General features: G+C 36.7%; 2 protein-coding genes across 2 annotated transcripts in view; one reads left to right on the top strand and one right to left on the bottom strand.

The window, feature by feature from the left end:
- Window positions 1-357: 357 nt before the first annotated feature.
- magt1 (magnesium transporter 1) lies at window positions 358-8,392 on the bottom strand. The gene is made up of 10 exons (XM_066648994.1): window positions 8,235-8,392; window positions 6,798-6,967; window positions 6,583-6,700; window positions 4,176-4,316; window positions 3,783-3,923; window positions 3,477-3,566; window positions 3,302-3,365; window positions 2,579-2,653; window positions 2,230-2,320; window positions 358-1,801 (listed from the first exon to the last, which is right to left on the bottom strand). The coding sequence occupies exons 1-10, from the start codon at window positions 8,313-8,315 to the stop codon at window positions 1,786-1,788; spliced, it is 987 nt and encodes a 328-aa protein (XP_066505091.1). The 5' UTR covers window positions 8,316-8,392; the 3' UTR covers window positions 358-1,785.
- Window positions 8,393-11,094: 2,702 nt separating this feature from the next.
- Window positions 11,095-26,276, top strand: part of thoc2 (THO complex 2) — a 70,635-nt gene continuing 55,453 nt past the window's right edge. The window contains exons 1-6 of the mRNA XM_066648878.1: window positions 11,095-11,197; window positions 14,685-14,740; window positions 15,984-16,075; window positions 20,506-20,557; window positions 22,928-22,998; window positions 24,138-24,259. Of these exons, the coding sequence (XP_066504975.1) occupies window positions 11,133-11,197; window positions 14,685-14,740; window positions 15,984-16,075; window positions 20,506-20,557; window positions 22,928-22,998; window positions 24,138-24,259 (458 nt within the window). The 5' untranslated portion in view covers window positions 11,095-11,132. The remainder of the gene's footprint in view (window positions 11,198-14,684; window positions 14,741-15,983; window positions 16,076-20,505; window positions 20,558-22,927; window positions 22,999-24,137; window positions 24,260-26,276) is intronic.

Raw genomic sequence — 26,276 nt, 5'->3', positions numbered from 1 at the left:
AAGGTTGCTAAAGGTGACAGATTTTAATAATCTATTTTTACCACCATGCAAACAATATTCATGAAATGTATCTTTATATTTTACCATGAAGTGAAACACGAGACGAAGGCCAGATCATGCTCCATAGAGCGGATCCCACAAATGGATTTGGCCTGGATTTGTACCAAATGTCTGATAGATCCACACGGATCCTGTTTGGCTCATGTGGCCCCCCTCTATTGTAGATGCTTTTGGAAACATTAAATAAACCATAGCACAGGGTTCTGCTGTGATTACTCATGTTTATTAGTATTGACAGTGTCACACAGCCACTGAGTAATAGCCTTTTTTTACTTTAGTCCAGAATTTATTACAAAACATGTTCTATTACACTTTAGTCTATCTTTATTAAAAATCTTTCTTTCTTGAAAAAACTATTGCTTATAAATGAAGCTGATTAAAAACTACTTATTTTCCTTATTGCTTTTAATTCAGTTTCCATTATTTTGCTTACAAACTGATGCAATTTTTGCTTATAATTTTTATACAATATACTAATAAAACTGACAAATTTACTGTGATTACTTCTCCTCATAAATGATCAATGAACGCGTTTATCACACGTGCTACAAATACATCAGCGCTATAGAAAGAGCTGAATCATAGAATCCAATATCCGGTCATGAGCTGAGATCTGAGCCATGACAAAAAGATTTGTACAGAAAACCCCTGCTGCCCTCTAGTGTGAAGAATTTAGACTTGCATTCCTCGTCATTCTTTGAAATCAGACCAATCTGAAAAGGCCATCAGGAAAAATTTTTCCAGCTGCAGAGAGTTCAAAACTATTAAGGAAAGCAAAACAGACTAAACAGAGTCACAAAAGGCAGTTAAGGCACTTTTAATGGAAAAAAAAGCATCACCTGAGGCATTACACAGAGCAGCACCAAGAGTTTCAGCATAGTCATTAAAGTCCCATTGACTTTGAGCTAGTTCACCATAAGCGTTTTTTTCTTCTTCATTTTCATTGTGAAATTGTTGCTCTACTTTGCATTTTGTCAACATTTCATTAGGGATGGACCAAAATAAATGATTTAAATGCTTTGCCTTTAATTTCTGACAAAAGATGCTCAATCCTCTTCCTGGATTTTGGAGATAGAAGGTTTCGATTCTGACAGTGGCCAACACTTTACAGCCATTACGATGATCTTAATAGAAAAACACTTTTGGGAAAGTTGTGCCCAGGTTGGTACATTCATTCCCTCCCAGTCTTGACCTCAGAGAAACATTTTTGCACTAAACAATATTATGGACTGCTTGGTTTTGACTTTGGAACACTCAGTATGTACACTTTGTCTGGAGGTAGAATGGAAACCACTTTGCTTGCCCTCATGCGTCTTCCAAGCTAGAGCTTTATACTTTTTAAACCAGTAAAACACAAAAAACGGTGTACTGTATTTCGTACCTTTAACAATGCATTCACTAGCAAGCAAGACAATACACGTGACGGGTTCTGTTTAACCATTCCGCTCAAATCCCTGGTCTGGTGCCTTTGGAGGAACATTTCAAGAGTTCTCAAAATGTATGTTGTTAAAAATGTTTAAATTAAAATCTATTTTCTCTGTTGGGAATATTCCCCTCACAAATTTAAATAAAAAAAAAAAAAAAGAAAAAACAACATCAAGACGTTCCTACACCAAAATAATTATTGTGAACCATTAAGGCACTTTAACCTGTAGAAGTTTCAGCTTAAAATTTGGTTCTGGATGAGTTCTTCTGTCAAAAGACTAATGTATCCCAGATTTGTGCTTAGTTGATCAGGAAACTGCAAAAGAAGAAAGGAAGTTAACCAAATGAACAATTTGATATCTCATCCCACTCTAAAGTACATTAGTCACTTTAGTTCAAAGTTAAATCAAGTCTTTCAGAACTAAGCAAATCACGCTTTAAAATGACATTTTTTAAATATTTAGGAAAATGTCTAGGCATCCTAGTTTAGATGTGACATCACTCTGAACAGAAAAGACACCTTTAGTTTAACCAAAAAATAGTCCCATTTAAACCCAGTAACCCATAATAAACCCAAAACTAAAAGCCTTATAAATGACACCAAAACTCTTTTTTTTTAGTCTTTTTAACTGAAAGGCAGGACTTTCCTCAAAAATGCAGGCCATTTTGTGAATACAATAATTCATGTTCATTTTTCAGTCTGTGACCAGTCTCACTTCTTCAAAATGTCTCATAAATCTTTACCTGTAAGGGTATCCATGGTATTTAGCTCTGAAGATGGACAGCAACCAGCTGAAGAAGAGCATCACCAGTCCAATTCCAGCAACACACATGACTAGAATGAGATACAGAAGAAATAATGCAATAGTTTGGCCAGTTATGCTGATATGCAAATAAAAAATTTAAAGTAAATAATTGAAAAATTCAGAATAATAAGAAAGCTAGTCACATTTATATCAAGACCATAATCTTAACTTGGAAATAAATGTAAGAAATGTATGTAAACCTTCCTGTAAACTGTGCTTCTAAATCACTTCATATCTTGGGAATAAAAAGCTTGAGTTACTAAAATAAATGTAATAAGACAACATACTTTTCCTCTTTCCAATGTCCATGTCAGAAGTTGCTGCCTCGTGCAAAAGTACCATTCCTAAAGTCACTGCTGCATCTGAATCAGTGAGTTAAGGCAATGTGGGTTGAATTGTACTTTTTTTTTTAATCTGAATTGGTCTGCATTGTATATAACACAGAGCATTCCATTTGTTTCTTTTTTGAGGCGTTCTAAATAGCAAAGCGGGTGATACATAGGCACCTCATTTATTTAAATGATCTAATCTAATGTAAATAAGACATCAGATGAAATTCTATAAATAATAATGTTAATCTCCATCCATCAATCTAAAAACAATTTTACAGACAGTAAACTGAACAAATTAGAATTTAGCATGTAGCAATAGCATTCCTTATTAAGTGGATGAATGTATTCGTATTACTTATATTAATATCACGTATTAATTATACCTGAAGTCTGGGGGTTCTGACCATTGAAGACCATATACATACACACACGCGCAGAGCAACAGATGCACTACAGTCTGTAATAATAGAACTATCTCTAGAAGTGCCTCTATATGGTCACTGCACCCGAGAGAATAACCCGTGAGCATAGAAACAAAGTGTTGGTCATAATGTTACGGCTGATATTTATGTGCATTTTTATGGCCAGAGATTCAGCCGAATAGAATAGAGATTCAGGAGGTGCAAAGGATTTCATAAACTTAACCACTGTACTCATTTGTTTTAATGTGAAAGATACTGAATAGCAGAACAATGTGTGTCTCTGCCACAAACTGCGCTTGGCTGCTGCCATGGATGTAGCTCTGGAACACAGAACAAACAGAAGAAATCAATGTAACTCTTCATGAACAGATCACTAACAGAATTGGCTCCTATTATTTTTAGCAAAGAAATTAAAAGTAATGGAAACTAACCACTTGTCCAGTGTTAGGGTTCTTGTGAGCATATGGTGGTCCTCGAATATGGTTCCACATCTGGCCTGAGGTCATTATCAGGACAAAACACTGGAAAGAAATTGAAAAACAAGGACGATGTTAGAAAAAATAATGGCATCACAACAAAGTTGTGGACACTGACTTCAAAGTGTAATTGCAGTGGCAGAGAAACTTAGATTTGTTGTATATGATTGTATTTGAACAGCTCGAATAAAACTGAGACATCCATTCCTAATTAAACTGCATTTATTCACAAAAAAACAAACAAAAACAGAAGCTACTGACCAGAGCAGAGAAAGCCCAGACATTCTTGTTGTACAGGAACTCCAGATTGTTGCGCCGAAGATAGGCCAAACTTCCAATGAGAGCCAAAAGCAAGCCCAGCATCAGTGGCCCTGCATAGTTAGGTGGTCTTATCACCCTGATCTATTTGGAATAAACAAGCAGAAACAACAGGAATAAGGAACGATAAAGGCGGCATCGGCAGACATCATTTCTCTAACTAACTTCAAAAGCTAAAGCTAATAGTATAAGGTCCAGTATAATGTCATAAGGTGCAACTACGATGAAATATAAAGTGATATCTGCAAGCAGTATTTTTAACTTTATAAAAGCTGTATTTTTAAAGTTGGTCATATATATATATATATGGGAACACTGTGTTGCATGTGGTCTTACGTGGACTTCCGTTCTGTCAGCCACCCATCGAGCAAGCTGCTCAGCTGCAAAGCCTCGGACCTGCAGCTCGTACGTGTCTGCCCTCTTGGGCTTACCTTTGGGTGGAAAATTGATGAATGTAGGGGCAGAGTTCATGTTGAGCTGTGGAAAGAATTTTAATAAGTCAAGATTTTAAATGGACTCATTCAGTGTGGTTAGACGTGATGGAGTTTAGAGAAGCATAATGATTCAGGATTGTTCCCAGTAGTTGTAACTGGAACCAGATGTGCAAAGCATTTAATTAAATGAAAAATCTACACGGCAATGATTATTATAAAAGCACAACTGCTAATTAGGTTTATTAGCATAATTTATAAACTTTCAGCTGTTTGCAATAAAGCAATCAAACAATTTAAATAGCTGAAATAATATAACAAGTGGTTTCTCCAAATTCAACACAAAATGCCATTTTTAATGTCTCCAGAAGCCTCAGAATGATCCACGCCGTTAAACAGAATCCCTCCTCTGAGCATTCATTTGCAAATCCCATGTTGTATCAAAGGCTTCATTAGCTGTGTCAGATATGCTCGAAATGAAATACACCAAAACCTGGACTGGTTAAATCAGATGGCTAAAAAGGTCAGATCCAATATACTCAAAACCAAATGAATAAGCCAGAGAAATTTTGAGATTCTTTTCTGGGGAATTAAACAAAACTGGAAACTCTCAGGCCTGCACGTCAGCGTCATGTCTGGCAGAGCAAGAATAAACAATTGCCAGAAAAGATCACCCTGCCTTCATTGAAGCAAGACAGTGACTGTGTGATACTCAGAGGCTGCTGTGCTTCCTCTGGCACTGGCGTGTGGACTGCAAGATGGATTCAATCAAGTTTCAGGAAATCCTGGGAGAAAAAGTCATGCCTTTTGTGAAGAAGCTTAAGCTTGGTTGTCACTGGACCCTCCAACAGGACAATGAACCCAAGCATACTTTAAAATCCACCAAGGCTTAGAGTGGCTGTCACAGACTAGACTTGAACTCTACAGAGAAACATTGGTGGGGTTTGACGAAAGTGGTTGCAGAAAGTACAGCCAAAAACCAATAGTGAACTGAAGGCCATTGAGCTGAGGAATGAGCTAAGATTGCATAGGCTTGCTGCCAGAAGCTGGTGACTGGCTGAGAATCAAGTTAGCAGCAGGTTGTATCAGGAAAAGGATGTTCTGTTTAGTACTAAAGACGCTTGTTACGAAGGGGCTGAACATTTCTGAGACTGCAGTAGTCATTAAAATGGCACATTGTGTTGAATTTGCAGAAGCCTCTATTTAAATTATTATTGTTTGATTGATGTGTTGCAACAGCTGATGGTTTGCAAATATTGCTATTAAAACGTTGTTGAATAATTACATAAATGTAACTGCAAATTTATCTGGTACATTAGACATTGTTTAAATATAGTTTTAGGGAAGCACATATTAAACTATATAATACCCTGCATGTGCTTCTCTAAAACTATATTTATCAATCCATTTAAGATTGCCTGTTGTTTTGGATAACTACGTATCTCCTAAAATCTTATGGTGGAAAAATATTATTTAGAGACTTAATCAATTCCCTCAATTTAGCAATCCTTTCAGACATAGCACAGGCTATGCGTTAGGACACTTGTTTGATCTCACCTGTGCATCCCTTATTTACACATTACAACCACTTTTTATAGACCTAACCCTAACCCTAAAACATTAATAGTTCAGGAATTAATCTGACAGGACTCCATTTTGTTTTTCACTGAGTGAGTTTGGTGCAGCACATTCAGCTGGAGGTGGGATAGTGGGCTCCTGTTGAGCGGCATATAGCCGTGGCCAAAATCACATCTCATTCTGAAGTAAATTATTCAGTAAAAGCTAACTGACCTGCTATTGTCTTTATCTATCAATTACCACATAAAAAAAGTAAATAAAACCTAACAGAACTTTTGCGGAAAGAATTAAGCCTCAACTGAGGAAAATGAGATCAGGCAATACCCCATATCGTCCACAAGAGGGCACCCTAACATTTAAAGTTTTCACCTCATTCAATGTAATGGGGCATTGTGTGATAATATGACATTTCGTGGATTTGTGACCCCGAAAAAGGACAGTTACAGACCTATTGAGTCCATTATTGCTGGTCAGAACTTAATATTGGCCAATTTGTCATGTCCATAACACAATCAATGCAATGTATGTTTGTAATTAATATTCACATAAATCACACTACTCCAATGGAAAAAGGACAGTTCCAGCTTTCATGTCACCTTCATTTTGTATTTATTTATTAAATGTTTTGTACCTTTATTTCGTAGGCCACACTTTGCTGCAGGCAATATAGAATTAAGGAAATATGTATAAACAAACACCTATGTAATAAAAGAGTATAAGAGAAGTATACTTACCATTTGAAAAACATCAGAGCCCTCATCAAAATCCACCATTGCAAAGAAAACCTTGTTGGTAAATGCACTGGAATAACGCCATGAATTCGCAAGGATCTGGTACTCTTCATCTGCCTGTCTGAATAAACAGACGAAAAAGAGCCATGAAGGGACCAGGCCAGAACTAAAGCTTCCATTAAAAGATCTAAACGGTTTGAACAATGCTAGGTCCTTACTTGCAGACTGCACACTGCCTCTGAGGTTGCAGGGCAGTGAACATGATGACCACAGAGTAGTTACGTGGGGGTGCTCGGACAAAGCGTCTAAACTTCTCTCCATTCAGTCTGATCACGGCTCTCTTGCTAGCCCAGTCCATCATCTGAGTGACTTTTTCAGAGAGGAGCGTCTGGGGAAAAATATAGCAGAAATTAAACCTACATGTTCCTGCTATTATTAGAACGGTTGGACAGTATGGGTTGCAAGTCTACGATGCCAGGGTGCAGTAAAATCCTAAATAGAATTCTCTATGTGCATTACATTGCTCAAGAGGTTGTAAAGGCCAATGTTGCCTTTTCACATCAGCAGAACTGAACTAGCATTTATTTGGGAGTGGACTGCAATTTCTGGTGAAAACATAAAGGTCACATAAATGCCCTTAATGGCTTCAGTAACAGGATCCCGGTCGGCTATTGATGCCAAAGAGGTGGAGAGAGACAAAGGAGGGGGAGACATCAGTGGATCAGAAATGAATGGGAAAGCCTTTAATTCCCTGTGCGGTTTCTTATTACAGGAAAAGCCACATTCTTCAATAAACAGATGTCACATGACTTGCTGGTAAAGTCCACCCTTCTTCTAGATGCACATAAACAGGACTCAGGATTACATGAACTATAATAAAATAGACAATAACATGGGCAGGCACCGCATAGTATCTGTCTAGAGCATCTTTAAGTGCAGAGAAAATCTACAATATGCTCAGAAATGTATGTTGTTTATCATTTGGATACTTGCTTTTTAATGTCTAACTGAAAACGTGTGTATAGTGACTTCCACCATCGACTTCCAGCAGTAAAACCAGAAAAAAAACAGCTATTTTATTTAGATCGTTTTCTCTTCCAATTGAAAACTGAGGAGTTCCACAAATGCAGTCTCAAACGAAGTCAGCCAAGGTCTCTGATGTCATAAACCTAGAGAACCAACAAGCTTTGAGCTGGAAGTAAATGGCTGAGGGGAAAGTAGAGACAGAGGCGGGTCTTAATGGCATATCTGTGCAAACGGAATGCGACAGTGTACTTACATCTAGATTTAATTTAGATTAAAATATATAGAATCTAGCGATGCTAGTGTGCATTAGGAGTGAATACGCTCAGCTGAAAGGATATTAACCACCTCTTAGCCGAGGTTTTGAATGGGTATGATATGAATACGACGCTTAATTTGCTAGTTTCGATACATTCTTCTTGTTGCAATATTCCATCCCTCCTTAAATATAATCAACCGCACATTCAGAGTCATAAATACCAATGGGTTTGTCGTTTATAAGGTTTTGGCTCTGAATCTCTCAGCGTAACATGGCTGTTTCTCTCCGACACGGCCGTGTAACTGGATTAGCCGCCAGATTTTTAAAAACGCAGACGTTGGGAAATAAAAATCACCAAATAAACCTCACTGACCTCTTTCTTCTTCTGAGCGCTGCAGGGTTCGCCATAAAATAAAGCGAGTAAAGAAAGCGTTAGTAAAAGTCTGGGAATCATTTCTGAACTGGAGCTGAGAGCTGAGACTACAGGCAGGAAACTCTCTGGAACTTTTCCATTGGTTGACTGAATCAGCCTGACGGTTGGCAACACCTTTCACAATAAAAGTCATCAGTGGCCTGAAGACTGCGGCAGATTTCCCAACCTCTGATTCTTCCAACAAATTACAGTAGGCAAAAATATAGTATGCTGTGTTCTCCCCGTGTCCGCGTGGGTTTCCCCCGGGTGCTCCGGTTTTCTCCCACGGTCCAAAAACATATGTTGGCGACTCAAAAGTGTCCGTAGGTGTGAGTGTGTGAGAGAATGTGTGAGTGTGTGTCACCCTGTGAAGGACTGGCGCCCCCTCCAGGGTGTGTTCCCGCCTTGTGCCCAGTGATTCAGGGTAGGCTCCGGCCCCACCGCGACCCTGAATTGGATAAGCGATTTCAAACAATGAATGAATGAATAATATAGTATGCTAATGGTATCGTATTAAAGTTGACGTACACCTATTTTCAGAATTTTAGCTTAATAAAGTCACTGAGATGTAAAAATTAAATAAATAAATAAAATAAAATAAAAACATGCACGTTGGCTAAATATAAAGATTTATTTTTTATTGTGGTGGTTAGACTAAATTTTGCATCTGAGTCCAGACCTTGTGTGAACAATCTTCACTTGATAAATTTCTATAGGGCTGAATATTCCACATCAAAACCACATATGTATGTAATTACCCTTTCATTAATTTTTATTAATACTGAGACGTATAGGGCTTTTTTTTTAACCAATCCTATTTTTCTCCATCATGCAGGTATAAAGTAAAAAAATGAAAAATCAGTGAAAATGCATCCATCCATCCATTATCTGTAAACGCTTATCCAATTTAGGGTCACGAGGGGTCCAGAGCCCACCTGGAATCATCGGGCGCAAGGCGGGAATACACCCTGGAGGGGACGCCAGTCCTTCACAGGGCAACACAGACACACACACATTCACGGACACTTTTGAGTCGCCAATCCACCTGCAACGTGTGTTTTTGGACTGTGGGAGGAAACCGGAGTACCCGGAGGAAACCCACGCAGACACGGGGAAAACACACCAACTTCTCACAGACAGTCACCCGGAGCGGGAATCGAACCCACAACCCCCAGGCCCCTGGAGCTGTGTGACTGTGACACTACCTGCTGCGCCACCGTGCCGCCCAATGAAAATGCAGCTTCTGAGAAACCAAACTGAAATATTCTCAATATAAAAATATTTTACAAATATTTTAACAAAGTTTTATTTTCTTTTTCTCATGTTCAAATCATGTGATGGACTCTGGCTGTCCAAGATTATATATTAGATTTGCTCACCCCTGGCTTAGGAAAAAATAATTCAGAATCAGATTAGGTTTATCTCCTAAGACATTTAAATAAAACATAAGGAAAGTACCTGATGTATACCTGACCAAAAGGCTTGAAATTTAACTAATGTGCTGAATCATACGACGGATTTAAAACACACAAACCAACAGAAAGCGTGTCCCCAGCACTGTAACTGAGGACCACTGAACTTATGGGTGATATTACTGGATTTAAAAAGAGCCTCTGAGGGAGGCTGAGTCTTTCAGAAATAAAGATTATCGAGGGGTTCTGTGAAAAACAGCACAGGTAAATATTGAAACAATTCTAAAATCACATTTCAATGTAAAATAGCAAAGACCCTGGGGATTTCGTCATCTGCAATAGATAATATCATTAAACATTGCAGAGAATCCAGAGATATCTTTACATGCAAGGGACACAACCCAAAGCCAATACTGGTTGATTGTGATTTTTGGACCCTCCGAGAGAACTGCATTAAAAACAGATGCAGTTCTGTAGAGGAAATCACTGCATGGTCTCAGAAACTCTTCCCAAAACCACTGTCTGCAAACACAGATTGCTGTAGCAATAAAAAAGAGAAAAAGTTATATTTATTTTATTATATATTGAAATTTGTTTGAAACTCATAGACGCTGCATCCTCATGGCTAAAGAAAGTCCAGTACTGAACATGCCATGGGTGCGTTGCAAATAAGTGATCTTTATTGTAAATTAGGTTTGTGCAACTGGATTTAAGTCAGGAGACTGGCAAAACTATGTACAGGTTTTCATCTTAATCTTATTTCAATCTTGAGTTAATTTGGCTGTTTGTTTGAGGTTGATGTCTTGTTAAAATATGAATGTATTAATTAATATATATTAATACTTCCACCCTCATATTTCTCAGTGAGTTGGTGTTGTTAGAGTCAAGCTAACACCAATAACATCTTCATGCTTCTAAATGATTCATTCATTCTTCGCCTGTAACAATAAAGCTGTTCAGGGTCGCGTTTTGTTCCGGAGCCAACCCGGAATCACTGGGCGCGAGGCGGGAACACACCTTGGAGGGGGCGACAGTCCTTCAGGGCAAAACAAACTCACCCCTATGGACACCTTTGACTAGCCAGTCCACTTGGCAATGTGTTTTTAGACACGCCAACTATCATGTTTGAGGTTCAGTGAGTCGGTGTAAGATTTAATCTGTCCATATGTGGATGTGTTCAAAAGCAAGTTTGTTTTAGTGTACACCCAAACATACCATGTAAGCTAAACGCAACTCTCACAAATATCACAGACACCTATCTACAACGACTGAAATATTAATAAGCCTAAAACATGCTAAAACACACCAAGTGTCAGCGCACTGGTCTAAACGGTGGCTATGCAGTCAGTTGCTATTGGCGCGGGCCCTCCGCCGGTATCCCGTGATGCTCGCTGTTATCCGCGGTGCTGACCCGGCGCTGTGGGCGGAGCAGTGTGTGGAGGGGAAGATGGCGGTAGCGGTCCTCCCTACAGACTGGATCAAAAACTGGGAAAAATCCGGCAAAAATGACTTGTGAGTGAGAGTTTTATCGGAGCCGCGATAGCGAAGACTAGTTTCTCTCCCGCGTGTGTGTCTGTTTTAGTGAAAAACTCTCGAGGTTATTAAGGTGGATAAAGAGCAGCGGGACTTTCTTCATTGTCACTCGGTTCTCTCCCGTGTTCTCTGCTCCTCACTCCGTTTACATTAATGCGCTCTTCGCTTGTAAACCCAGCCTTAAACCGGGTGTAAAAGAAGGCCGTTACATTTGCGGGTTTGTAGGTGGGATGAATTAAAATGTCTAAACTTCATGCTTATCTAGGAAAACCGGAGTGCGACAGCGCTAACGTTAGCGGAGTTAGCCGCGCGGAGTTAACGCTAACGTTAGCGAACTAACCTTAGCGGAGCTGTTAGCCCAGCGTTAGCTACAGCAGTTATCCGACTCAGGGAAATATAAAGTTACTGAGCTGATGTTTAGGCACCCGAGAAGTTAGGTTTTAAAAGGCTTTGTCTCTGGCCATTGAAAAATTCTTTTAAGCTTAACATTAACATGACGAATGCTGTAAATTATATTAATACATTAAGTAATTTACGTACATTTCTTTAACTTTTTCACACATTTCGTGGCTGCCTCACATTATTTGCAGTTACAAAATACCAGTTTTGTGTAGTAAGCTCTTCACTAAACGACATAGAGGTGCTGTAGGCCTTTATATATCATTTTCAAACTAGCACAAACAGTAAACTGCAAAGAAAAACGTTGAAAATGTTATAATATTAAGACATGACATTAACACAAATGTACTACGAGAAAGCCAGTGTGGAAAACGGATTCTGTTGCAATTCTGGTGACTGATATTGAACTCCAAAATCATGCAGTCAGACACTGTTGAATTTGGGTAAAGCTCCTTTTATTCTTCTGCTAATGGGATATTACATATCTATGTGGTGGCTGAGGGCTTCAAAAAGAAACCTGGAAACAAAAAAAACCTAGCTTTGCATTATTAACATGACTTATTCTATTTGTGAAGCCAATGGAGTATCACAATTTTTTAGTGACAGAGGCTAGTTAGTAAATCTAAGAAATATATAAAATAAATAATGAAAGAGTAACAGATCTTGTAGATAATACTACACACTGGTGTAAACTACGTAAGGCACTGTAACAGACTGGTTCATGAGATTTCATTTATGTAAAAACTAGTGATACACAATATATCGATAGCTAATATTTTTTTTTGCCTATATATGGATTTTTTTAACTATCTGTCTGATATTACAATCGATAACATGGCGCATTTTTTTTGCTTGCACATATTCACTGATGCCTGTGAATACACCACTGTGTTTGCCGTGAGGATGTTCTTCATACTTTCTGCAGAGAACAGTTTCTGGGATTAAATTTCTCAGTGGTGAAAAATAGTTTAAAATATCAGTGATGCTCAGTGTACACACACACACACACACACACACACACACACACACACACACACAGATAGAGGTGTAAAAACACACACCCACACACAACAGGTTAAACAAAAGAAAGATACTTTCAACCACCACAGTGCAGGAGCCCTTCTCATATAAAACACATAAGAATATTTATAGAGTCATCTAGCGTTTGAATTTCTTAAAACACACTGATATATGATTACAAACACTCGCTCAGGCACTCTTTTCTTTGCTCGCTCAGAGCTGCTTTATGCTACTTAAGTGCTGCTTTAGTGCTGCACTAATTAGCGCCCCTCTAGAAACCATTCATGCACTACAGCTAAACTTAAAACATAAAATTAAAAAGTACAGAAATGTACAAATACTGACGAAAAGGCTTGTCATAAGACAACCTGTCATACAAATAACTTGTTTTACTTTAATCCAATGTGAATTTGCTTTAATTAAAAAAGGTTAAATTATCAGGTATTAATATCTGTCTTGGCTACTCCAAAGTGCTAATTATCGGTTATCGCATCGGGCAAAAAATTCAAAATCAGTTCATCCCTAGTTAAAACCAATCATAATCATTTACTAATATAACTTGCCTGTTATTGAGTTTTAGGTTGTAGTAACTAAACATGTAATTTTACATAGTTGTATCTTCTAGCAATATGACAGCTATATTGTATTTGTTAGAGAATGGGTTTGAGCAACGGACTTTGCCCCAAAATGATGCTCACCGCTCTGGGAGTGTGTGTGCATTCACTGCCCCTATTGCACTAGTGTATGAGTTCACTGCAACCGATGGGTTAAATGCAAAGGAAATATAACTTTTTATCATTTGTTTTAAACTGAACATTATGTGAACGTAGTTATGTTAAAGTAACAGTTATATGTAACGTTTTACGTAGTTTTAATTATGGAGATGAATGTTTATCTCTCTCCAGCAGAGATATTGGGGGCATAAGTTGCATTTCCCAGTATTTTCTGACGGGAACAATCTGTACATTTGTTATCTGGGATACAACAGCAACACTTTAGTGTTTACCTGGAAAACCACAGCGACTGCCTAGCAGCATTTTAGCAACCATGTTATATTTCATAGCAACAACGTAGCAATATTTTAGAAACCTCCTCGGACACCATCTACACATTACATACAACTCCACATTTCCCAAGGCTGCACTACACACACACACACACACACACCACATAATATTCACCTCATTCTTGAAAATCATACTCATGTTCATATATGTACATTGCTTTCAAGTTCTATTGCATGAAATAAATAAACATTAGAAAAAGTCTAAAGTGTCAAGGGTATGGAACTTGAACCTATGAGTAGCTAATGAACGCGCAAGGGTTTTTACTCATTCAGAAATTGTTTATTTATAATATTAGCATTTTCTAACTCTAGTTCCAGCACAGCTCAATTTGCAGAAAGAGTGGAAATTGCAGTGACATGTCATTCATATTTGATGCAATTGAGTTAAAGTTCTCATGCTGAAAACTATAAAACTGCTAAATGCATGTTATAAAAGAGAATACGTTAACTCTTCCCCTATTGGGAACAAAATTAAACGAGGCCATTTTCTACATCAGAAAAATGTGCATTTTCATTTGCACAGGCCATATAAAATGTTGCAGTTTTTGATTAAATACACAGCAATTACACATTCAATTAAATGTACCAATGTCCTGTTTAGTATTTGTAATTACCAGTTTGTTACTCAACATACTTGAGGTGTTTTATTGTGCCCTTTGTCTGTTTAATATTTTGACCTAGCTAGTCATTTCATTGTAAATTATTTACATTTATCTTAACTTAAAAGGTTTCCAGAACACAGAGACAGCACCACACACTCAGTTTAGATCAGGAACCCATTTGGCATTTTGCTCTCTCTTAGTTAACCTAAAATAAATATCTAGGATTGTGCAACACCTAACACACATCTGTTCAGTAACTTGGATGAAAAGACAGGTAAAAGTAAGTGATAGATTTTTAGTTAGTGATAGATAAAAGTTTGAGATGTGATTTCATAGAAGATTATTAGTGTTTTCATACAGGTATTTTTTTTGTTTGTAGCCTGCAGTTGTGTCAGGATCTGGCAGGGAAACCCAGCAGTGAAGTGTTCCTTAAAGGTGAGTATGAATATGGGGTTAATATGATGTTTATAAATCTTGTCAAAATACGATCTAATGCCTCACTTCCTTATAGCCTTACAGAAACAGATCCAAGATTTTATTTTACACTTGGGAGCTCCCTAGGACACTGAAACTATAAGCTTTTTTTATGTATTTCAGAAATACTTAGCATTTTTTCTAGCAATTTAAGCGCTCATATTTAAAATTTAGGTTAATTTGAATGGTAAAAAGAGCAAACTTAAATATGTAGAAGCAACCTGTCTGTATACATAGTGTAAGAAAATACAGGTGGTCCTCGACTTAGGACGTTGATCCATTCCTGCGTCTCGTTGTAAACCGATTTTTGGTGTAAGTCGGAACATACGTACGTACTGTACGTAAATAACATACTGTAAGCACTTATCCTATCCTAACACCTATCCTCCTCAGTCCCGAGCCGCGCAACCGTGTATTCTTCTGCCGCGCACACCAAACACAAAATTCACTTTACGACGTTTACGACGCAAAACCACTTAAGTCAAAACAAGGCTTTATACAGTAAATGGGAGATGTGTCGTAACCACGAAACATTGTAACTCGGGACTGACGTAACCCGAGGACCTCCTGTAAATGGCACTACTGGAGTCAGTTAATAGAAATAAGGAGGCATCAATATAAAAATTGTGGTCTAATACTGACATCTGACCTTTTTCCATGTGTATATCTGCTAGCAGAGATATGTAAACCTTTATCTAATTAGTTTGAAATACCAAAGCTTTTAGTGTTGCAGGCCCAAAGTTATGGAACTCTATCCCCTTGTATCTTTTTCTCTGACCATAACTATCCACCATTAAGAAGCATTTTCAGACTCCATACTTTTTTCCCCTCCATATACTTACTTTACTCTCATATATTTTAATGTTAACTTATTTTTGTTTATATCCTTACTGCTTGTTTTTGTTTTACCATGCAATTTTTTTGCTGTTTTGTATCATTTAAATCTAAACATCTGTTTGATTACCATTTTTAAAGTTTCACCAATGCCATTATGATTTCAGTTTGTGCTAAATTATAGTGAAGAAAGTAATTTTCCTGATTAATATTTAAATCTAATCTAATCTGTAGTGTAATGTTTTTTTGTCTTCAATTTAGTGCTGCCCCTTTGTTTTAAATATATATTTAGTTTGGTAAAAAGAATTTAAACCACTTTTTAGTCAACCTGTTTTGAATTCATAACCAAGTATTTCATTTCATTCCATAGATCTCCAGACGGCCTTGTATGAGCTTTGCTGGCATGTGGTGCAGGGCAGCATTAAGGTTGACGTGGTGGCCACCCTCCTGGCTGATGTGATGGTGAGTGCCATTGGTCACATCCTAATACACTAAACTCTAATTGGGTTAATACATTTCAAGAATATTTATTTTGCTGTGTTTCATGGTGGCTATTGCCTTTACAATCAAAGACTGCCAATGACAAATTTGTGGTGGTGTCAGAAATTTCTGTCCTGAATCTGATGCTGTGAATTGTCTTTGTAATCTGAGCGTAACTTTTGCATAGAGTATGAGGCAGAATATGGTTAGGTTACATTTGCAAAATCTCGTGCACAGTAACAAGGTATACGAGTGATTTGTCAGTTTAAATGTTGAAACAGTGCATCTTTTGTTGTGTGTTTGTTGGAAAAGATGGAAATTTAGGCCAAAATAGAAAAGTTTCTGGTTTGCAATCATTCAGTGATAGCACACATGATCAATAATGGAAAAATATTTGTTTACGCCATTGTATTGTCTGTTGCCCAGGTCCTTGTGAACACAAAATATTTGTGATGTTGTAATAGCTGGTTGGATTTTTTTTTAAATATGGAGAATTCTTAAAGAAGGTATAGTTCTTATTTACAAACCCTATTTCTAAAAAAAAAATTGTAGGGACACGCAAAAAGTTTAAACCATAGATTTAATTGGAAATAGTACAAAGGCAACATTTCAGATGTTGGAACTGAGGGTTTTATTTTTATTATATGCCAATATTGAATTTGATGTCAGGAACACATACCAAAAACTTTGTGACAGGGACATTGCATCAACTCTTCTTTTAACAATACTCTGTAAATGTTTGTTTTTGTGGTTTTGAAAGTGAAATGTTTTCACATTCTTGTTTGTTGTAGGATGTCATCTACTCAACAGCTTAGGGTCATTATTGTAGTGCCTTTCGTTTCATATTGCACCAATTATTTTCAATGGGTGACAAGTTTGGACAATTTTAGCCTCTTTACTGTAAGGAGCCATTCTGTTGTAATCTGTGCAGAATGTGGATTGGTCTTGTCTTACTTAAATAAGCAAGGCCTTGCCAGAAAAACATGTCTGGATGACAGCATGTTGCTCTAAAATCTGTATAAACCTTTCAGCGTTAAACCCTTCCCATCTTCACGTCCAAAATTTCAGCCACTCTGAGTTGCTCTATTTAAACCCTGTCATGTCACTGACATGTTGCCAATTATTCCACTTTGTTTTTTGTAGTATTACTACACAACTTTACCTGCCTTTTGTTGCATGGTCCCAAGATTTTTGGAATGTGTTACTTGTATCAAAACATAAATAAATAAAATTAAAAAGGTGTATATCATTTTCTAATGTTTCTTACGTAAACCAGCTACACTCTGTTAATGTTATCAATCTCTCACCAGTAGAAAAATTAACCTTCATTAATTTACAACATATTCAAACAAATAAAAGGTATTTACATATAAAGGAGCCATATGTCAGTGGTTGTATTGCACTGAAAAAGTCCCAAATATCTTCATTAAATAACAATATTTAAACAATTAAATAACAATAATCATAAACAGCAACAATGTGCAACCAGCATACTATTGGTACTTTAGGTCGACAGCATTTGACAGTATTTGTTTGTTCTGCGTCTGACCTTTTAAACCTGAAATACTTGCAGACAACAGACACAGCTCCTTTTTTCAGCAAAGGTTCTTCTGGGTCATCATCATCATCTTCAATGTCTGGTATAACTTCTGGTTCAGAACTTCCCCTGTCCATTTTCAGTGCGCTCAACAACTCTACTTGTGCTCCGTTCCACGCATGTTTAGCAATGCAGCAATAAAAAAATGTCCTGTGAAACAATTTACACCCATGCTGTGCTCCGGACATGGTTAGTCTTTTTAAACCACTGTGGCCAGTATATGAACAATTCATATCATAACTAAAAAAAAAAATGGTTTTGGTGGGAACCGGTATTCTGCCCAGCACTACTTTAGAGGTATATAATGTTAGTGAATATACATGAATATCAGGCAGTGAACATCCTTGCTTGCCCAGATATGATCGTTAAATTAGCTTTTGCTCATCATAAGTTTCTCTGAAGTTTTTTTATTCTTTCTAATTTTTTACTCAAACACTTGGAGTCTATAGAGGAACACAGTTTTGTTAAAACTTTGAGTGAGATGAACAACATCTTGTGATTTATCGGGTGACTGAGTTGAGACATAGTTTCTTCCTGAGATTGGGTTTGTGTATGTGTTCTATGCCTGGGCGAATAATCAAGTTTAATTTTTAGTTACAATTATGATACTCTTGTCTTTTGTAACAGCACCATTGTTTACAGCCGTTAATAACTGCAAGTCTAGAAACCCTTTAATGCATGCATGGTAAACCAGAAATTTTCTGGACATTACCCTATCTTTACCCGGATTTAAACCTGCCAGCCCCCAGTACAAAGTCTGGGTAATCCCAGAGTGCACCAGTGTTTGAATAGAACTTGTAATGTTCTGGAGAATTCCGTGTATTATGCTGTGCCTCCTATTTGCAGTACACAGGTGCCGCCCAAAACCTAAACTGCGTGGAACATTTTCAGCTGTGAGAACTCCTCCGACAAGCACAATCTTCTTATGTATGCTAAAATTTGTGATTGAGCAGTACCGAAATTATCTTTATATGTTCTGGAGTTCATATTTGAAAATGGCTAATGAGTAATAATGTTACTTAATAACTGTATTGTTACTAACTGTATTGATTAAAGATAATCATGAGTATGACATTTGCCATAACTGAAAAACAGAAGAGAGAGGGTCTTTTAAAATTTTTTAAGACATTCAAAACGTATACATTACGTATTGATCTGTAACTACAAAGTGAATATGTGAGGTTAAAATCTATATCCTAAAGCAGATACACTGTTATTTCATAATATAACAAGTCATGCATTTTATTTCCTCTGGTGTGTCATTTAACTGTTATATTTTAAATTATATTTATGAAATAGTTGTCCAATTCCACTCAGTATCTACCTAAGCAAAGTAGGGCGATAGACCAGAATACATAATATGAAATATTTCTCACTGGGTAGGACAGCCCGTTAGCTGTTTTGCTTGAATTCCACTGCTTTTAAATTTTGCAGGAATGTGCATTAATTATTCAGTATATTGCTGTTATATCACTGTATGAGGTGATGCTTTGGCCTGTCTGGGGAAAAAAGTGCAGCCTTATCTGTGCAGCTTGAATTACTGGTGCTGAAAGATGTGATATGCTTAATGCTGCAATGTGGTTAGTATGTGTGGGTGTGATATTTTCAACTGTCTTGAGTCACGGAAAGCAGTTCTGTAACTGCCAGATTTGGGGAATTTTAGTGGCTGTCGGAAGATATATCAGGAAATGCACACAGCTCAGTTAGCTCACACGTATTATATGATCATAGGCTGACAATCAGGAGTAATGTACACTGGCTAGAATAAAATCTTTGCTTCTAGTCCTTGTGGAAATATGACTTTTCTGTGTTCGTTTTCAGTGATGTATGGAAATGCCCTTCGCTTATTGCAGAAGAGATATTTCAGCAAGCAAAAGCATTCAGTGAAATAAATTGGATTCCTTCTAAACTCTTTGTTTTTAACGTACTACAGAAAGCTGCCAAACAGGCAAAGATGTAAAATCTGATGTCTTGTAGGTGTCAAAGTCTCTTTTAAAAAATTTAAAACTCAGATCTAGGGTGTGTGTTCTTGCGATAGTTGCTTGTTTCATCTGTGGTGCGTGAAGCGAAAGTACTGCACAGATTGGTTTTGCCACTGTTGACACTTTATCAGGAATGATGAAACTACCGTTCTAAGCAAAGCTGAAGCCTGGTACTGATGGATTACCCCTTTCATTTTGCTTCCTACGAGTGCAGTCTTTTGGTCTTTTGTATTAGCCTCATGTCCACTGTTTGAACTATCACACTACAACTATTTAAAGTGAACAAGTGATCCTAGGGGGCTTTACATGAAGCTCAATTTTCCAGTAAGTCAAAAAAGTACTTAAATTACCAATTCAGATCGCCAATTATAGTCAATATCTTCATGACATTTTTCTTTTAAAAGCGGAATGCTCATGTGCTTGTATTTGGTGTGTTGTAGAGCTGGACAATGATTCAATGTATATATGGTATCAGTGTGTGTGTATGTATGTATGTATATATAATTTCTCATTGACTGATGGTCATTACAGGGCACTGCCATCAGTAACTTGCACTCAATTTTAAAGCTAGTTTAAAAATATTAATATTGACAAAGCCAAGAGTTTTTTTATTTATTTATTTATTTTTTGATGGTGTTTGTTTCATGTTGCTTTCAGTTGTTGGCAGTTTTCTGTGGCTTTTTTATTGTTCATGTCTATCATATTATAGCATATTGACCGAAATTTAGAAATATATTGTGATATAAATTTGGCCATGTTGTCCAACTCTACTATAAAGTAATCATTGTTTATTGATGTAAACAGTTTACAAACGTGTTATGCTTCTGTTTCAGGAACTGCGAGAAGATATGCCTTCCATTTTAGCTGATGTGTTCTGTGTATTAGGTAAGTAGCTTATATTCACTAATTTGTGATCTGAGATTGGATTCAGGTGTTCATGCACTGCAACAGTAATAATACGCATGTACACTTTGCGTCTGCAAATCTCCTGGCTTATGATGCTTAGATCATTGGTTGTGTGTTTTACTCTCAAAACATAATTGAGCCCCCTGGCATCTTTGATCTCAAAGGATTTTCCACTGAACCTAAAATGTTTTTTACTTAGAAGACAGAAAATGTTTTCATTGCCTAGAGCTAAAGATTTGATCATCCTAAATATTATTAATATTATTATTATTTTATTTTTATTATGACTGACAGCACTGTGTTCAAATTTTGTTCAAAAAATGCTTCCAAATGGCATGCAACAAGAACTCCAAAGTTAAGTTTCCTTCATGTCAGAGCTTTGATACATAAGAGTAATCATTTCTTTACTTTGTTGGCAGTAGATTTACTGAGATCACCACAAAAAATTTGTTGATTAGACCTTAATAATAAGCATATCAACCCTAGAATCATCTAAATGTAATAAAAAGAGATCTCATGGTAAAATATGAAAATTAAAGGTAATAAAAAGAAAAGAACAACAAAGAAGTGAAAACTTGAATCTACAGTTACAAATAACAGCTACAGCTTTTATTCGATTTTAATAAAAATGTGGCTTTTTTCTGCTACGTTTAGTTTATGATTTCTTTCACAAGTCACATTAAAAATGTGCAGACATGAGTTCTCTCTAGAGGATGTGTACTTAATTATTTTCTTTTTGAAAATACACAAAAGATGCATCTGACACAGGCCTCTCAAACATCTGTTAATGACTATATATATGTTATGTAGGGGTTGTTAAAGTTTACAATATTTCCGAATTCATGTTCACAGTTGTCAGATATTACCCCACAAAAATGTAAAAGAATATAGATAACTAGGACTGGACAATAATTCAGTAACAATATCTATCACAATATGAAATGTTTCAGTAACAATGATATGATTTTTAAAGACATTTTCAATATTTCAGTATCATTCAGACATTCATGTGAGTCCATTGCACTTGATTTTAAAGTTAGTTTAAAAAATATTAATATTGACAAAGCCAAGAGGTTTATGTTTGATTGTGTTGTCATGTAACAGGTTTGTACTTGGCAGTTTTTCTGGGAGTTTTATGTTGTTTATATTGATATCGGAAATTATGTCTCATTGACCGTAATTAAGAACCATATCATGATTTGATTCATTTTGATCTTATCGTCTAGCCCATAGACAAAACGATTACAGAAATAGAACAGACTAAATCTTTGAGATGTAAACCTAAAATGTTTAGTTTGTATCCCCTAATTTACAACAAGCACTGCTTTTTATTCAATTTAATGTTTAGAATGCCTCACCTTTCTCAACATTACTTTAATCTGCTCAATTTAATATGAACAAAAAACTCATAACGCAAAAAAAGGGTGATATACGATGGTATGAAAACCATAACAAAATATAATATCAAAATATTGGTGTTTTATATTTCTCACTAAAAGGAAAATGCTGCATTATCTAACCGTAATTATCAAACTGTATGTCTAAGAAAGTGATGTCCTGATCAAGTTTTTTCGCCGTGATCCCGTTACGAGTTTTTAAATATTGATCTGATCTGATACTTAGATTTTCCTAGATAGTACACAGTGCACATTTCAATAAACTCGCATTAAAAAACAAACTTCCTGCATTCAAGCGCTGCTTAATTTTTTTAACAACAATGTTAACAAATTGTCTTCACAAACAATTCATATACATAATTTCATATTATTTTTTAATCTTATATGAAATTATCTAATGTGATTTATATGTATAAAGAATTAATTAGATTCTAAAAGTCAGTCAGTTTAATTGCCATCACAGATGTGTTGAGGGAAAAATTCAATGTAGTTTCTTTGAGACACGCAGCTAAAATAAGTTTTATTTATTATTATTTTTTTAAGCACTGACCTGTTTCAGCGTCGCCACAAAACCAACAAACCCCCTATAGACGGGAATGTGACTCTGTTGGCTGCAGCACTAAATGATGGACAGCTAAGTGTGGCTGCTGATTGGCTAAGTAAAAGTAATGACCAATGAGAAGCGCATTCTCTGTTTGGAAGCTGTGGAATATTCATATTCATTTCTGGTTTTTAACTAATCAGTTTTGTAGTTTCTCATAATCCTTAAATTTTCCATGGAAATTTAGGAATTATATTAATATTAATGTTAATATCTGATATAATCTTGTACATTTCCTGATCATTGTTATGATTGAAATATAATGTGTTTAAATGACTTCAAGTTTCTTGAACATGAACATTTTTCTTTGGTCAGCCCACATCGCTTTTAATTTTCTCCTCTTATTTGCAGATATTGAAACTGGCTGCTTGGAGGATAAACACAAGCGTGACCACTTTACCCAGCTGGTGGGAGCATGCATGGTATGTGCGGCTCATGCTGTTATCTTCACTGCAGTGCAGTAATGAATTCCTTACTGTTCAAACAGAACTAGCCATGGCCACAGAGTGGCAGCATTGCCCTAGTAAAGAAGACACCCTTATACATACACTTGCCAAACCCTGCAAATTACAACAGCAGCTGGAAGCTGGCCCTTTCTGGTAAATAATTTTCTTTGCAGCGCATATGTAAGCTTGCGGCACAATTCCCTCTGCTCTGAAGATTAACTGCATTAGGGTATTGAGTGACCTAAATTCTGTCCTCCAGTGGAGAATTAAACTCTGCTCACAAAGGCCATTTTCCTCCCCAGAAAATACTGACTCCTCCTGGGAGCTAAGACCATTGCATTATAATTAGATGTAAAATAGTTGAGCTAGAGAAAGTCGCACATTCACGTTGGGATTGGAGAGGCTTTTGAGACAGACCTTGAGCTGGCGCTCATTTTTCGTCTTCGTTCTGCCACAGAGCACAATGGGTTTGAGAGGCAGACAGTTTGTAGCGGAGGGCTGGATAATTTCTACTCTTAGTTGAATGAGTCATAAATCCGTCACTTTTTTAAAATGGTCCACAAATCAATGTAAGCTTGACAGGCGAACAGAACAGGTAATGTTATTGATGTCTGAGTTATATTTCTTACATCTTTAGTGAAGAGTTTGTGGGGTTAAATTAAACAGAGCTAAAGCACTTTTTTGAAGGCCATTACCCTAAGTGGCACCTGTGCATTGTTGAAGTCTCTGATTCCTCAAGCACAGCATATTTAGAAAATGCTACAAATAAGGATGTGACTGTCACAATATTAAATTTTTCAGGTGTTTATCAATATGTTGTGTTTTAAAATGCACCAAAAACACTGCCACATAATGGCTATGAACATAGTAAAAAAATGCTGTGTTTTTATATTTATTGCCTGATAATGCTGTTGGTTTTTAGGGTTTTTGATCAGTGATATTAAAAATCACAATCCATTGATTATGCAAATGCTTAGTGAGCCACTGAGTAATATTACAAAGGTATAATGCAACAGTAATACAATACTGGCAGTGGAAAACACTTGTAAAATTGCCCAAGCTTACCTACATGTTACCTACCTACATATACATGTCTGCTGTCTCTTGATTTGCAGTTCTGTGTTCCTGATGCTGTACTGAAAGAGAGACTCGACCCAGAGACCCTGGAGTCCCTTGGTCTGATCAAACAAGCCCAGCAGTTCAACCAGAAGATTGTCAAAATCAAGACAAAGCTATTGTGAGTACCACTTTTCTGCCAAGAGTAGCCGCAACAGGGCATCAGATCAAACATTGAACCTTAGCACAGTTGCAGTTCTCTCTCATACTTCTGAGTGGCCTGATGGGTTTTGTGTGTTGGAATTTGACATCCTGTCTGTCTGTAGAGCATGCTTTAACTGGACCGAACATGACTGCTGGTGCGATGAGTAAATTCCCCTAGCACACAAACTTTTGTTAAAGTCTTAAGTGGGAAAGTTACATAAGTTACATAAGGCAGAAGAGTGTACATTCTCTTGACTGCCTCACACAGAATTTTCAGGATAATGAACACTCATTCTACAGATTCTTTCGGATAAGCAATCTGCCTAATTTCCCTAAGGCAGTTATTCACAGTGGAGGCATGCCCTATTGAAGGCCAATAAATGAGATACATAAAGCACTTGAAATATTTTAAATACTAAATTTTTAATAAAAAAAAATTTATTTGATTTGCCGTTTTTGTTTTGTTCAATAAGAATTAGCAGTTTCATATAAATTCCGATGTTTAAAGTACATTTTTGTGGAATTTGGAAGCAAATGATGTGCAAATTTTGGAATTGCTAGGGTACGTTGGTTGAACTATACTTATTGTGGTGTGTAGTGGGATTGTTTGAGTGCACTGAAAATAGTGCACTGTTTTTGGACACTACCACAAAATGCCGGAACCCCATAACTGTGCACTATACAGTGAATAGGGCACTGTTTAGACCAGGGGTCGGCAACCCGCGGCTCTTTGATCCCGCTGATGCGGCTCAACTTTTGAAAATAATTAATGAGTATTTAATTAAAATGCATTTTATTTTGGTTCGTTCATTTTCAAAATGTAATTTTATGAAGATTATGGCGATCTTGTAACATCTAAAATATTTTAATATTTAAAATATTTTTGTCGCTCTTAATACACGTCACAACTTCCAATGTGCGACACCCGCCAGCGTGCGGTTTCTTGAACTTTTTGACAGCTGACTGCATGGCGCCAGTAAAATAATGACGGCACGCAGAGAGAGGACAGCGTTTTTGTTTGCTGCCAGTGGATAATTTAAGTTCGGCGTTTTTTTTCCATTACTGCAAGGACTCAAATAGGCATTGAGTATTTACTTAACTGTCAACACAACGTCTTTTTTCGGAGTTAAAAATATTTTGTTGCATGCAGAAATGTTATTTCATTTTCTCTGCAGTCGTTCATTGATTTCATAAATGTAACACAGTAAAGTTTGTTTATACATAGCACAAAGGCAAAAAAACCCTGTTATGCGCAGTGTTATTTCATTTAAAATTTCTAAAGGGTTTTGTGGCTCCCAGTGTTTTCTTTACTGTGTGAAATGGGTCCAAATGGCTCTTTGAGTGGTAAAGGTTGCTGACCCCTGCTTTAGACTGTACTCACACTTGGGCTGTTGCCTTGTACCATACCCCAGTAATATTCCCCCTTTCCCAGTACCTCTACAGGCCTGCACTCATAACGGCGCTAATGCTCAGAGCCCAAGCACGATTATGTCAATAAGCTATTGGTTTTTGTTTTGAATATATGCGCTTTGGCACAGCACATTGGAGTTTAGAATTTCACTTACTTTGTGGCTAATTTGCAGTTGTTTTGTAGGCAGTTACTCATTATATTTTTATTGTTAATGCAGTATAATGATTTTTTGATTTGGTACAGCGTGTATAAGGGCATAGATTACTTTGGAACATCATTGTTACTTAACACAACCTGCTGCTACAGCAAGAAATGCCATTTGAAACTGTATGATGCAAAAGGAAATCATATATTTATTTTTCACAGCAAACTTTGTGAGTTGTCGGAGCCCAAAAACATCTGAAACAGATGTTTTTCTCAAATAAGATTATCTCAAATAAGACATCCAGACTGTTACCAATAAAAAGTGCAAAAAACAGTATTTGTTTTAAGGAATGCGGTGTGTATGGTTGATCTGCAGATATATAACGGTACCACTGATGCAGAGGTTTATATTGGTAATATGGAGAAAAATATGCTGCTG

Source organism: Hoplias malabaricus, chromosome 17 (assembly GCF_029633855.1).
Source record: "Hoplias malabaricus isolate fHopMal1 chromosome 17, fHopMal1.hap1, whole genome shotgun sequence".
NCBI classification, from domain to species: Eukaryota; Metazoa; Chordata; class Actinopteri; order Characiformes; family Erythrinidae; genus Hoplias; species Hoplias malabaricus.
The sequence above is the reverse complement of the archived record's forward strand: the minus strand, read 5'-3'. Positions and strand labels throughout refer to the sequence as shown.

Excerpts from the sequence above, each read along its gene's own strand:
- magt1 (XM_066648994.1), bottom strand. The coding sequence starts at position 8,315 with ATGATTCCCAGACTTTTACTAACGCTTTCTTTACTCGCTTTATTTTAT. Across the intron at positions 4,317-6,582 it reads GCTCTGATGTTTTTCAAATG|CTCAACATGAACTCTGCCCC; the intron begins GTAAGTATACTT and ends TTCTTTCCACAG. Across the intron at positions 2,321-2,578 it reads GGACATTGGAAAGAGGAAAA|TCATGTGTGTTGCTGGAATT; the intron begins GTATGTTGTCTT and ends ATCTCATTCTAG.